A 14,763-nucleotide genomic window follows, 5' to 3' on the forward strand; every position below is an offset into this window, starting at 1 on the left:
AACAACAATCAACTGCTAGCAGAAGGGAGAAGGGATAGGGTAAGGGGGAGTGTGTGAGAGAGGGAAAGTGACGAGGTTGAGAGAGAGAAAGAGAGGAGAGAGAGGGAGAGAAAGAGGGAGCGAGAGAGGGGGTAGAGAAAAGAGGGGAAAGAACGGGATGGGAAAAAGAGCGAGAGAGATAGTGAGAACGATAGAGAGAGGGAGAGAGAGCAATAAAGAGACGGGGGAGGAGGGGGAGTGAAAGGGAGCGACAGGAGGGGATGGGAGAAGGGGAGTTCCTAAGTCTACAGAATACATAGAAAGATCAACTTGCAAAAGACATAGAAAGATCAACTTTCAATACATAGAAAGCAAAAATGAAGACTAACAATAAACAACATAACTAAGTTATGAGATTCAGAACATTACAGGTGTGCCTTTTTCTGAAAAGTTTTGATCAGGACTAAGAGTAAGTACCATTATATGTCTAACATGGACTTTATTTACAAACTACACAAAAATAACCATGAACTCAACAAGATGCATTACACAACATAAAAACACATACATTGGGTGTCTTTCTAATGAAATCGATCTAGCCAGTCTGCAAGGGAACCCCTTCAAAAGTCAACCTTAAACAGCAAATCTGTTTATATTCTCTACACTTGTCAACAACTCTGTTCCTCACTAGCGCAATGCTAATGTGATATTATACTAAGCGGAAGGGGGATCAGGTCAGTGACTAGGCTTACGGCTCCTTAACATTGATGTAATGTTTGGGTATAACCGTATGAGAACGGTGGATGATGCTTCTACATTGGTGGCACTAGGAATGGACAGAGGGTGAGACACACCAACACAAGTGGGAAGAGACAGACAACAGCACTTCACTGAGACAAACACTTACTAAAGAGATTTATCACCAGAAAGCCATGGAGAGTGTGAGAGAGAGAGAGAGAGAGAGAGAGAGAGGAGAGAGAGAGAGAGAGAGAGAGAGAGAGCACAACAATTTATGTGGACAGACGAAAAGAGCGCAGAGAGGAGAGAGTGAGAGAGTGCGGAGAAAGAGTGCAGAAAAAGGGTGCAGAAGCAAATGTGTGGAGAAAACGGGTAGAGCAAAGCATAACATCATACACTCCCACCTTTTCTCCCTCTATCCCTCTCTCCCTCCTTCTATCCCTCCCTTCCCTTGGAAAACAGAGAAAGAGAAGTATACTGTATGCATGAGTGACGCAAAATGTAACACACACATACACACAGACTTTTTAGTACGTCACTTAAATCAAACAGTTTGCGTACAGACACTACGACACCCACAGTACTTAAGACACACACACACAGACAGACAGACAGACAGACAGACAGACAGACAGACAGACAGACAGACAGACAGACAGACAGACAGACAGACAGACAGACAGACAGACAGACAGACAGACAGACAGACAGACAGACAGACAGACAGACAGACAGACAGACTGCAGTGTGGAAAAAGTGAATATGACTTTATGCCTAACAGTGTAATTCAAAAGAAGGAATTACTGAAAGTCTATTTGAGGCACACTGCACTGTAACGATACTTGTGCCAGGAGTGTGTGTAGGTGTATTTGTGACTGGGACGGCTGCCATTGACTGTTTTGAAGAACATGTGAGCTGCACTGAATGAGAGTGTTTATATATCATGTATGAGTATACTGTGTGTGTAGTAGAACTGATTGAAGAGTGTGTTTGCTTGTATCCATGTGAGTATGTTAAGTGTCCGTGTGTGTCTGTCTGTGTGTGTGTGTGTCTGTCTGTGTGTGTGTAGCAGAAATCTCAGGCCCTGCAGCAATATGCCTACCCTTGGGCAAAACCCTGACTATACACCATCCTATTAAACTGAATCTTAATGGAACAGAATATACACACACACACACACACACACACACACACACACCACACACACACACACACACACACACACACACGGAAAACAACCATAATTGCTTTACACGGCAACCCGATAGTCGCCGCGGAAACGACCTGACGACGGGTTGTCATGGCAATCGTCCATGGAGATCAATGGAGGAGGGGGGGCGCATGTGGAATAGCGAGTGGCGAGCACGGAGGCCGGGTCAGGGAGAAAGGTCTCGGAGTGGACGGCTACGGCGAGCCACGGACGCCGCTAAGCTTACTGCTGCCTAGGGGAAATTAATTGGCCAATAACGGACGAGGTAAAGAAGCAGCTCGTGGGGACGAGGGAACAGCCACAGTTCCTGTGTTTCTGTGCTGGGCTCAGCAAAAAACAAAGGCGCTGTCCGACAAATTATGCAATGAGGGGGATTTCGGAGGAGAGGAAGAGGAGAGGGATGTGACATGGGGCAGGGAGGGGAGGAGAGAACGGGAGGAGTAGCCTCGTCCTTACATGGGAAGCCTGGGGAAGTCCATGGTAGAAAATTGCTAAATAGGGGTGGGATTTGGAACCCGCTGTAAATTAGTGACGCATCGCAACATATCAAAACAATCAAATGTCTTGCTGGGGCGGAGCTCCAGTGGTGCTCACTAGATTAGTGCAGTACCTGCAACAGGACATGAGGAAAGACGGGAAAATATGTGTCCATATACTGGATGCCGATTGTGTATAGAGCACACAATTCACTTTTTCCTCCAGGTTTTTTACCACTTTCTGCGATGTTGCAAACTAGCACACAGAACAACTCACTGCAAAATGTGTCCTACCCGGTCTGAAAACAGTGACGTGCATAACACGTAGCACCAACGGGCATGTGGGGAGGGTTCTTGAAATGTAACATCCAATCAAAATCCTAAGGTCAATTCAAACCATATTTTTGCAATACAAACTTCTCCAGACTTCCAAGGCAGGTGTGACAACCAGGTTATTTTGGCTATGCAAGACTAGGAGAGGAGAGGAAAGGAGAGGAAAGGAGAGGAGAGGAAAGGAGAGGTGTGACAGGAGAGGAGGAGTTCAAAACCCTTCTAGCACCACTCTGTCCCACGGGAGAAAGGGATGGAAGAGAGGATCGTGCCAGTGGGGAAGGACAGGACAAATGCTTCTGTGGCCCTCAAAAGACAACACTCACTTTCCAGAGCAAGACCTATGGGGGACAGAGGGGGAGAGAGAGAGAGAGAGTGAGGGGGTGAGAGATGCCCCTCTACACTACTCAAGGGTCGATTCGCGGAGAGGGACGAGCATCACGTAGGAGTGACGCCACCTGACAGCACTTCCTCTGGCTAAACTGAGTGCAAGCTAATGTGGCACACACACACACACACATCTATGCTCTGGTACAAGGACATTGATGTGCACATCTTCTCATAGACATGAACAAAAGCACAACAACACATACAGAAACGCTACAAGAACTGCTCCCCTGCCCAGCTGCCAACACGCACTCACACACACACACACACCACACACACACACACACACACACACACACACACACACACACACACACACACACACACACACACACACACACACACACACACACACACACACGACTAGATGGGTGACGGATGAGAGAGAATGAACGCTGGTGGAGTTCTAGAGAGGCCTGAGCAGGGGATGTACTGAACACTCTATCTCCAAGCCTACTGTACTGTTCACTGTATGGGCTTTGCTAAAATGCCTGGTGAGAGAGAGGTATTGGTATGAACAGATCAAGCCAAAACGCCTAGAAAGACTACATTACCCATACTAGTCTGTGAGCCAAATTCCTACTGGAACCTTTCATATTGTGTGTTGCTCCCCTATGGCAATACATCCGCCGTGTCCTTCCTGCCTCTCCTCCCTCTCTTCCCTACAGTCTCTCGCTATCTTTCCTGTAGATGAGCTCCTGTACTGCATCACCACACAGGGGAGCCGCCGAGAGCAGGCTGCCTGAGATGGCGAGCCCTCTGTGGGCTGTGGATCCTGGTCCTGCCCTGTCTGTCTACGTATCTCTGGATGTCTGTCAGGGGTCTCTAACAGGTGTCTTTGGTTTCTCTGAGGCCCTAGTGCTGTGTGGTGACTGTGCCCGTGTTTATGGTGAGGAGCGAGGCCTGCATGCCGGTATAGAGGAAGGGTAGGAAGAATGTAAGGGGGTTTACCTGGTCCAAGGTAGAGTACCTTGACTTGAGCGTGATGACCTCATCCAGGTGAGCCCTGAACTCTCTCCGTGAGGCCTGGAGGAAGCCACAGGATAGGTCACTCGCCTTCACACACGCCATCATGCATCACACACTCGTTCCATATTGGTACACGCACACTGGCACGCACATACACATGTACACACACACTCAAATGTCCTGGTACAGTACATTAGTATACATAGTTATGGCCTGGCACACACACAGACACACACACACACACACACACACACACACACACACACACACACACACACACACACACACACCCCAGGACTACTGAGGTGATACATACAGAAATCAGTTCAAACAACAACAAAAAAAGACCACAGACTCCAAAACAACCAACATTCTGACAATACAGAACCAAAAATTTATGAAATAGTAACCAAATAATGTGATGGCAACTTTTTGCTCCAACCTAGAGCACGTTTAGCATGGGTCTGAGAGTGAGTTAGTGTTAGTGAGTGGAGGAGAGTGATATTAGCTTTGTTTGTGTTGGTGTACTGGTGGACATTTGCCTCTTTTCTCTTCAGTGCTTGGCATATGGTTCCTGTATCTTTGTTACAAAATGATCCAAGGTTAGTTATAACTCACATTATTGGTTGCTGCAAGGATAGAGAAAGCTGATCCTAAATCAGATGAAACCCTACTGAAGGCCTGTGCCTAGCTGTCAAAACACTGGTTTATTAAACTTATTGCATCCGAGCCGTTAGAGCTGGAGTGTCAAACGTTTGGTCCGCAGATCCGGCCCACGAGGGGGTCCAATCTTTGACATTTGACATATTTTGCAAAAATAAATTTAGGGGGGAACAAACGAACTCAATATACATTAACATGACTAAAACCAAATGTGTAGAATGATAATGGACCAACATTCATCCAGTTGACTGTGTCCAGCTCACTAATCACTGAAATGAAAGCTAGACAGTCAGGGACCATAGAACATTCCAGAAATGATGTATAGAGGACTATTTTATGCTCATTTTAACTGTATGGAAATATAACACATTTTCAGTGTGGCCCTCCGGACCTCAATGAAGACTGAATACGGGCAAAATTAGCTTGACAACCCTGCATTAGTGTCCAGCTTTTCTATTTATTTGTCTAAATAGATGTTGCTTACAGGAGATCTATTGTGTCCTCCCACTGCCCATCTATTGTAGATGGATACCATATCCCTTCCCAATCATCAATCTCACTAACATCAAGCACAGGAGAGGTGCCTGTTAGAGATAGTGTCACAATGCTGAGTAAGAGCAAGCCTACCTCAAAACCAGCTGAAGGGTAGAGCAATGCACTGTTGGTACAAGCACCGCTGCCGCCGCACAGCGAGATACGGCTACCATGACGTTTCAACTCTAACACTGTATTTGGAACGTGATTGAGTCACAAGTCACATGGCAGGAGGTGTGAGTGGATGATGAGGTGATGACGTGAGTGGAGCTGTGTGTGGGGAGGGAGGGATTCAGTTAGATACAATTTAGGGTATCTCAGACGATATGATGCGTTCGATTACACTATGGTCCAAATGTTCACATGAAACTGGTCAAAAGGCCTGTACATACTCTGATACAGGAAGAGATTTAAAAATGCAAAGGATTCTGGGATTTGCAGTACTCCGAGAGACGACTGTGTCCTTCCACCTAGCAGGGCAGCATGCAGGGCAGACATACAGATAAAGAGAAGAAGGAGGATGAACATTATGCAAAACAGAGGAAGAAGGAAGAAGGAAGGAGGGATGGAGTGACTGCGCAAGCATGCCAGGTGAACGAGGAGGGGGGACCATGGTAACCGATGCCATGACGATGCCATGACGACGTCATGACGACGGTGGCCATGGCGATTCCTTAGTAGGCTTGCAAGAGTACCTCAGCAATGCTTAGGGTGGATGAACAGGAGGGGAGCCGCGCCTGGTGCCACAAGAGAGAAGGAGGAGGAGGAGGAGGAGGAGGAGAAGGAGAAGGGGAGAAAAGAACAGGGTTAACACAGCCAGAAGCCAGACAGACAGACAGACACTGAGACAGACAGACAGCTCCCCTGTCTAATGCCGTGTTCATGTGGTATCACAATTATCGCATACTCAAGACTAACACTGCCATAAAGCAGCTCAGACTCATCAAGACAGCATGCAAAATTGCCTTCCAAGTGTTAAATTCAAGTGGGAAACTCGGGTAGCGTTGTTGTACCCCCAGTTTCCCAGTTCCTAGTTTCCACATGAATGCAGCATCAGTGTGTCTGTCTCAGGTAAGTCAGCACAGCCGAGGGTCAGGCATTATGACACATATAGTACAGTACAGGACAACAGGGTAAAGCTGAGTGACTACTGACTGAGGACCAGAGGAGAGCACAGTTACATTGATCAATTTGATTTATTGGAATTGTTGCACTGACCGTCTATTTTGTTGATTGTGTGTGTGTGTGTGTGTGTGTGTGTGTGTGTGTGTGTGTGTGTGTGTGTGTGTGTGTGTGTGTGTGTGTGTGTGGTGTGTGTGTGTGTGTGTGTGAATGACCCAAAGCAAATCACCAAAACCTTTACTTACCGTAGGAAAGATGTTGTACATAGAAAACATTTCAATTGTGTGACAGTTTACCCTCCGTTAATCAGCAACTTACTCTACAAAATTGTTTGGGTGTTTATTTATTTTTGAACCTTTATTCAACTAGGCAAGTCAGATAAGAACAAATTCTTATTTACAATGACAGCCTACTCCAGCCAAACCCAGACGACACTGGGCCCATTGTGCACCACCCTATGGGACTCCCAATCACAGCCGGATGTGATATAGCCTGGATTCAAACCAGGTACTATAGTGACACCTCTAGCACTGAGATGCAGTGCCTTAGACCGCTGCGCCACTCGGGAGCTCATGATTTTTACATAGAAAACATAATACAAACTATCACATTACCATACCCATAACTGTCTATCCCCTGTTTGATCTGTAGACTGAACTGTAGACCTCAGACCATTCTATCCCTAGCTGCTCTGTAGCCTGATGAATGGGAGGGGATCAATGTGATATGGGGATCCATTCAAAGACATATTTAAGGAAAATCATATTTTACTATGATGATAACCTCATTAAGTACATAAGTACAAGTATTTCAATCTATTGTAGCCCACACAAACACTAATTTGACCAATGACAGATGACACAAACACTGCCCTCAAAAGCTGACCAATGACAGACCAGTAAACCACTGTCCTCTCCGACAGTGACCAATGACATACAAGAAAACCACTGCTCTCCAAAATGACCAATGACAGACCAGAAAACCACTGCCCCCCCAAAATGACCAATGACAAACCAGAAAACTACTGCCCTCTCCGAGACTGACCAATGACAGACCAGAAAACAATTGCCCTCCAAAATGACCAATGGCAGACCATCAATCAACTGCTCCCCTCTAATTCCTCAAAAGATCTGACCAGTATGCCTCGGCCAACCCACCATATGCCTCGGCCAACCCACCATATGCCTCGGCCAACCCACCATATGCCTCGGCCAACCCACCATATGCCTCGGCCAAACCACCATATGCCTCGGCCAACCTTGGTATTCTAACACCAAGCATCTTCAGAAGCCTTTAAAATCATCTATTACTTAGACTGCGCATTAAATGGCACCACATAGGAAACAGGGTGCCATTTCAGATTCAGCCTAAGTCTAACGGTCTGAGAGATCCACTCTAAACTGCCACTCTGGGAATTGTAAGGGAAAGACCGCATGAGGCTGTGGCAGGAATGCACAATGGAATAGCGACCAGAGCGAAGGGATGTTTGCACATCAAATCCTCTCGGCTATTCAATTGGAAAGGCTGCAGCATGCTCCATGTAGAAATGATAATAAGTCCTATTGCAGTAGTAAACCATGAGCTAGTGAGAGTGGTGCAGTGGAGGGAAGGGGGTAACGCAGTAGAGTGTGTGTGTGTGTGTGTGTGTGTGTGTGTGTGTGTGTGTTCATGGTTCTCTGGGTCTGCCCACCAGTCTCAGTGGTTTGCGTGGGCCCACCGGGTGAATAAACAGCGCTACAGTACTTTGAATGCAGCGGGTCAACGCAGAGCCTCCATTCAGTCTCATCCACTCCACTCTGTTTCTGTCTCTGATTCTATTGAATGGCCTCTGTTTTCTGAATGTTTTCTAGGCTAGGGTACAACCCCCGCAGGCAAACTCAGAGCAAGACGGCAGGAGTTAAGTGAGGACAAAAATACAGGGAACAATGCACAAAAATACAGACTTACATACAAGCATATATATACTGCTCAAAAAAATAAAGGGAACACTAAAATAACACATCCTAGATCTGAATGAATGAAATAAATCTTATTAAATACTTTTTTCTTTACATAGTTGAATGTGCTGACAACAAAATCACACAAAAATAATCAATGGAAATCCAATTTATCAACCCATGGAGGTCTGGATTTGGAGTCACACTCAAAATTAAAGTGGAAAACCACACTACAGGCTGATCCAACTTTGATGTAATGTCCTTAAAACAAGTCAAAATGAGGCTCAGTAGTGTGTGTGGCCTCCACGTGCCTGTATGACCTCCCTACAACGCCTGGGCATGCTCCTGATGAGGTGGCGGATGGTCTCCTGAGGGATCTCCTCCCAGACCTGGACTAAAGCATCCGCCAACTCCTGGACAGTCTGTGGTGCAACGTGGCGTTGGTGGATGGAGCGAGACATGATGTCCCAGATGTGCTCAATTGGATTCAGGTCTGGGGAACGGGCAGGCCAGTCCATAGCATCAATGCCTTCCTCTTGCAGGAACTGCTGACACACTCCAGCCACATGAGGTCTAGCATTGTCTTGCATTAGGAGGAACCCAGGGCCAACCGCACCAGCATATGGTCTCACAAGGGGTCTGAGGATCTCATCTCGGTACCTAATGGCAGTCAGGCTACCTCTGGCGAGCACATGGAGGGCTGTGCGGCCCCCCAAAGAAATGCCACCCCACACCATGACTGACCCACCGCCAAACCGGTCATGCTGGAGGACGTTGCAGGCAGCAGAACGTTCTCCACGGCGTCTCCAGACTCTGTCACGTCTGTCACATGTGCTCAGTGTGAACCTGCTTTCATCTGTGAAGAGCACAGGGCGCCAGTGGCGAATTTGCCAATCTTCGTGTTCTCTGGCAAATGCCAAACGTCCTGCACGGTGTTGGGCTGTAAGCACAACCCCCACCTGTGGACGTCGGGCCCTCATACCACCCTCATGGAGTCTGTTTCTGACCGTTTGAGCAGACACATGCACATTTTTGGCCTGCTGGAGGTCATTTTGCAGGGCTCTGGCTGTGCTTCTCCTGCTCCTCCTTGCACAAAGGCGGAGGTAGTGGTCCTGCTGCTGGGTTGTTGCCCTCCTACGGCCTCCTCCACGTCTCCTGATGTACTGGCCTGTCTCCTGGTAGCGCCTCCATGCTCTGGACACTACGCTGACAGACACAGCAAACCTTCTTGCCACAGCTCGCATTGATGTGCCATCCTGGATGAGCTGCACTACCTGAGCCACTTGTGTGGGTTGTAGACTCCGTCTCATGCTACCAATAGAGTGAAAGCATCGCCAGCATTCAAAAGTGACCAAAACATCAACCAGGAAGCATAGGAACTGAGAAGTGGTCTGTGGTCACCACCTGCAGAACCACTCCTTTATTGGGGCTTTCTTGCTAATTGCCTATAATTTCCACCTGTTGTCTATTCCATTTGCACAACAGCATGTGAAATTGATTGTAAATCAGTGTTGCTTCCTAAGTGGACAGTTTGATTTCACAGAAGTGTGATTGACTTGGAGTTACATTGTGTTGTTTAAGTGTTCCCTTTATTTTTTTGAGCAGTGTATATACACACACACACACACACACACACACACACACACACACACACACACACACACACACACACACACACACACACACACACACAATAATCTGGACTCTGTGCGTAACATGTTCCCTAATTTTGATCTAAAGCCATTGGACCCAAATGGACTACAGGGACTCAGAGCCAAACATATGAAGTACGGCTGTGTCTCCAGCAGAGACAAAAGTGGAGCTTTTACTTTGATCAAATCTTCTACTCTCATCTCATCACGGCCTCACGAAACCAAGGATGGCCTATACAGTACACATTCCATTTAGGCTTGGGCTGTATACCGTATATACCGAGGTATTTGGAAGTAGCCATGGGGTGGTTTTTCAATTGCGTCAATACCGTTGAAACTATTTCTTTGAAGATTTTCCAATACATTTGAATATATACTTTTTATGTAAATACCTGCAGTCAACTTGTGCAATACATTAGGAGATAAAGCAGATTGTGTTCTTCATTTCACCTGTCACATTATTTTACATTATGAAGCCTACCGCAGTTTCTCAGAACTTACTTCATGTGTTTGTTTGTAAATAGCACAACGGGAGAAAGAGTCACGTTTTATTTTGAAACCCAACAGTGTTTTTTTTTTGCTTCAGTAGAGGGATCAGGGACATGCAACTAAAGTTTAACTTCTCAGAAAATCCATTAGTGCAACACATTTGGCAGAAAATAGCTTTATTTTCATCAGATGACAACAGAAGTGCAATGCTATTTGGCTGGCAGCCACACAAGTAAATGGGTTTACAATGAAAAAGAAAGGTATGTTTGGCAAAAATTATGCATGTTTAATTTTTTTTATTACATTTTTTAATTTCAACTTTATTTAACCAGGTAGGCCAGTTGAGAAAAAGTTCTCATTTGCAACTGCGACCTGGCCAAGATAAAGCAAAGCAGTGTGACACAAACAACGTCACAGAGTTACACATGGAATAAACAAACATACAGTCAATAATACAATAGAAAAAGTCTATACACAATGTGTGCAAATGAGGTAGGACAAGGGAAGTAAGGCAATAAATAGGCCATAGTGGCAAAATAATTACAATATTGCAATTAAACACTGGAGTGATGGATGTGCAAAAGATGAGTGTGGAAGTAGAGATACTGGGGTGCAAAGCAGCAAAATAAATAAAATAAATAACAGTATGGGGATGAGGTAGTTGGATGGGCTATTTACAGATGAGCTATGTACAGGTGCAGCGATCTGTGAGCTGCTCTGACAGCTGGTGCTTAAAGCTAGTGAGGGAGATATGAGTCTCCAGCTTCAGTGATTTTTGCAGTTCATTCCAGTCATTGGCAGCAGAGAACTGGAAGGAAAAGCGGCCGATGGAGGAATTGGCTTTGGGGGTGACCAGTGAAATATACCTGCTGGAGCGCTTGCTACGGGTGGGTGCTGCCATGGTGACCAGTGAGCTGAGATAAGGCGGGGCTTTACCTAGCAAAGACTTATAGATGACCTGGAGCCAGTGGGTTTGGCGACGAATATGAAGCGAGGGCCAGCCAACGAGAGCATACAGGTCGCAGTGGTGGGTAGTATATGGGGCTTTGGTGACAAAACGGATGGCACTGTGATAGACGGCATCCAATCTGCTGAGTAGAGTGTTGGAGGTTATTTTGTAAATGGTATCGCCGAAGTCGAGGATTGGTAGGATAGTCAGTTTTACGAGGGTATGTTTGTCAGCATGAGTGAAGATGCTTTGTTGCAAAATAGGAAGCCGATTCTAGATTTAATTTTGGATTGGAGATGCTTAATGTGAGTCTGGAAGGAGAGTTTACAGTCTAACCAGACACCTAGGTATTTGTAGTTGTCCACATATTCTAAGTCAGAACCGTCCAGAGTAGTGATGCTTGACGGGCGGGCAGGTGCAGGCAGCGATCGGTTGAAGAGCATGCATTTCGTTTTACTTGTATTTAAGAGCAGTTGGAGGCCACGGAAGGAGAGTTGTATGGCATTGAAGCTCGTCTGGATGTTAGTTTTCACAGTGTCCAAAGAAGGGCCAGAAGTATACAGAATGGTGTCGTCTGCGTAGAGGTGGATCAGAGTATCACCAGCAGCAAGAGCGACATCATTGATGTATACAGAGAAAAGATGCGACCCAAGGATTGAACCCTGTGGCACCCCATAGAGAGTGCCAGAGGTCCGGACAACAGGCCCTCCAATTTGACACACTGAACTCTGTCTGAGAAGTAGTTGGTGAACCAGGCGAGGCAGTCATTTGAGAAACCAAGGCTGTTGAGTCTGCCGATAAGAATGTGGTGATTGACAGAGTCGAAAGCCTTGGCCAGGTCGATGAATACAGCTGCACAGTATTGTCTCTTATCGATGGCGGTTATAATATCATTTAGGACCTTGAGCGTGGCTGAGGTGCACCCATCTAGCCCGACTGATTTGTAGGGGTCCAGATTCTGCAGTTCTTTCAGAACATCAGCTATCTGGATTTGGGTGAAGGAGAAATGGGGAAGTCTTGGGCAAGTTGCTGTGGGGGGCGCAGGGCTGTTGACCGGGGTAGGGGTAGCCAGATGGAAAGCATGGCTAGCCGTAGATAAATGCTTATTGAAATTCTCAATTATCGCAGATTTATCGGTGGTGACAGTGTTTCCTAGCCTCAGTGCAGTGGGCAGCTGGGAGGAGGTGCTCTTATTCTCCATGGACTTTACAGTGTCCCAGAACCTTTTGGAGTTTGTGCTACAGGATGCAAATTTCTGTTTGAAAAAGCTAGCCTTTGCTTTCCTAACTGCCTGTGTATATTTGTTCCGAACTTCCCTGAAAAGTTGCATATCGCGGGGGCTATTTGATGCTAATGCAGTACGCCACAGGATATTTTTGTGCTGGTCAAGGGCAGTCAGGTCTGGAGTGAACCAAGGGCTATATCTGTTCCTGATTCTACATTTTTGGAATGGGGCGTGCTTATTTAAGATGGTGAGGAAAGCACTTTTAAAGAATAACCAGGCATCCTCCACTGACGGAATGAGGTCAATATCCTTCCAGGATACCCGGGCCAGGTTCATTAGAAAGGCCTGCTCGTGGAAGTTTTTTTGGGAGCGTTTGACAGTGATGAGGGGTGGTCATTTGACCGCAGACCCTTTACGGATGCAGGCAATGAGGCAGTGATCGCTGAAATCCTGGTTGAAGACAGCAGAGGTGTATTTGGAGGGCAGGTTGGTCAGGATGATATCTATGAGGGTGCCCGTGTTTACGGATTTGGGGTTGTACCTGGTAGGTTCATTGATAATTTGTGTGAGATTAAAGGCATCGAGCTTAGATTGTAGGATGGCTGGGGTGTTAAGCATGTCCCGGTTCAGATGACCTAACAGCACAAGCTCTGAAGATAATGTTTATCATAGAAAGAACGTAGCCAGCTACATTTCCTGTTTTGCTTAAAGTTAATCTTTCATTTTACTGGAGAAAAGTAGTCTATTAACACCAAGAAAAGTAGCTCCGCATCAGTCAGAGTGCTGTCTGCTGGTATAATGCCTGTTGGTGAATTCTCATTTGAAGCAAAAACTGAAGCATTTTACATCTGGCATCAATATATTTCTCATGTGTTTTATAATTTTTTCCTGTGTGAAAAACAGAATTCTGCGTTACTGCGACCCCTAAGTTTAACTTGCAAGTTATCTAAGCAAGTGGCTGAATTAATAAGGTGACGGGGCGTCATATTGTGTTAGCTTTCTGCCGTGTTTGGGAAGTCAAAGCCCTTTGGATGAGCTATCTGTATCTTGATTTCCTTGTGTTTTTTGTCCACTCAGTTGTTGGCCTGTCTGCTCCTCCCCTCTCTTCTCCAATCAGAGCAGGCAGACCTGTTGCCTTAGCGACATCAGAGTCCACACAGACACAGCGTGTACACATGCTGTTTCAGTGCCAGTACTGTTCTTCCTTCAGACAAGCATGTGTCAAAACTTTGTTCATCTCCACAATGTCTCTCGTTCATTTCCGCTTGTAAATGTCTAACTAAACTCACCAAAAATGACATTCGGTAGCTCCTACCTACATATGTATAACTTTATGAGCTTGGTTCCCTGTCTTTGCAATTAGTTTATTTTTGTTTGCGCTCGTTAGCATATTTAGCTAGCAGCCTCCATGAAAACTCGCTATTACTTACGCAAATTTTGTTAGCATTCTGGTAATAGACACCCAATGGGTGTTTTGGGTTATTTTGTCGCCACTTTGTGTACTAAGCCAGTAATACCATAAATCCCAGGATGAGAGAAGGATGGTATGATGATATGAAAATCTGGATATCGCCCAACCCTAATTCCATTCCATTCATTTTACATTTTAGTCATTTAACAGACGCTCTTATCCAGAGCAACTTACAGTAGTGAATGCATACATTTCATTTCATACATTTTCATATTTTTTTTTTCCTGTGCTGGCCCCCCGTGGGAATCGAACCCACAACCCTGGCGTTGCAAACACCATGCGTTGCAAACACCATGCTCTACCAACTGAGCTACAGGGAAGTCAACACTTCATAGGAATTGACGTTTTTCATTTTACAGTAAGAAACTGCATTGTATTTTCCAGATCTAGGAGTTCATGTGTCACTGCATCTCTAGCCGTTGTTGGTCTTTAAATAGACAGTGTACTGTCTGTATTGCAGTATATACCTTCCATTTCTCCATCCATCCAGTCCCCTACCAGCTCTGGTTGTGGACCCTACTCTAGGGCCCTGGCTCAGAGGGACTATGGAGCCCAGTGGAGCTGCCCGTCTCTGTCTCCCTCTCCTCCCCCCTGCCTTTATGTAACCCTCAGTCTCTCACTCTCTCTTGAAT

General features: G+C 46.0%; 1 protein-coding gene across 7 annotated transcripts in view; it reads right to left on the reverse strand.

Annotated features, from left to right (window-relative positions):
* The window catches only part of LOC106571666 (gephyrin), a 100,266-nt gene that overhangs the window by 20,542 nt on the left and 64,961 nt on the right, over positions 1-14,763 (reverse strand). For all 7 annotated transcript variants that reach the window (XM_014144983.3, XM_045695803.2, XM_045695800.2 and 4 more), the window contains exons 9-10: positions 5,982-6,023; positions 4,072-4,146 (exon numbers count right to left, since the gene is read on the reverse strand). In XM_014144983.3, the coding sequence (XP_014000458.1) occupies positions 4,072-4,146; positions 5,982-6,023 (117 nt within the window). The remainder of the gene's footprint in view (positions 1-4,071; positions 4,147-5,981; positions 6,024-14,763) is intronic.

Source organism: Salmo salar, chromosome 15 (genome assembly GCF_965601325.2).
Source record: "Salmo salar chromosome 15, fSalSal1, whole genome shotgun sequence".
Classification (NCBI taxonomy): domain Eukaryota; kingdom Metazoa; phylum Chordata; class Actinopteri; order Salmoniformes; family Salmonidae; genus Salmo; species Salmo salar.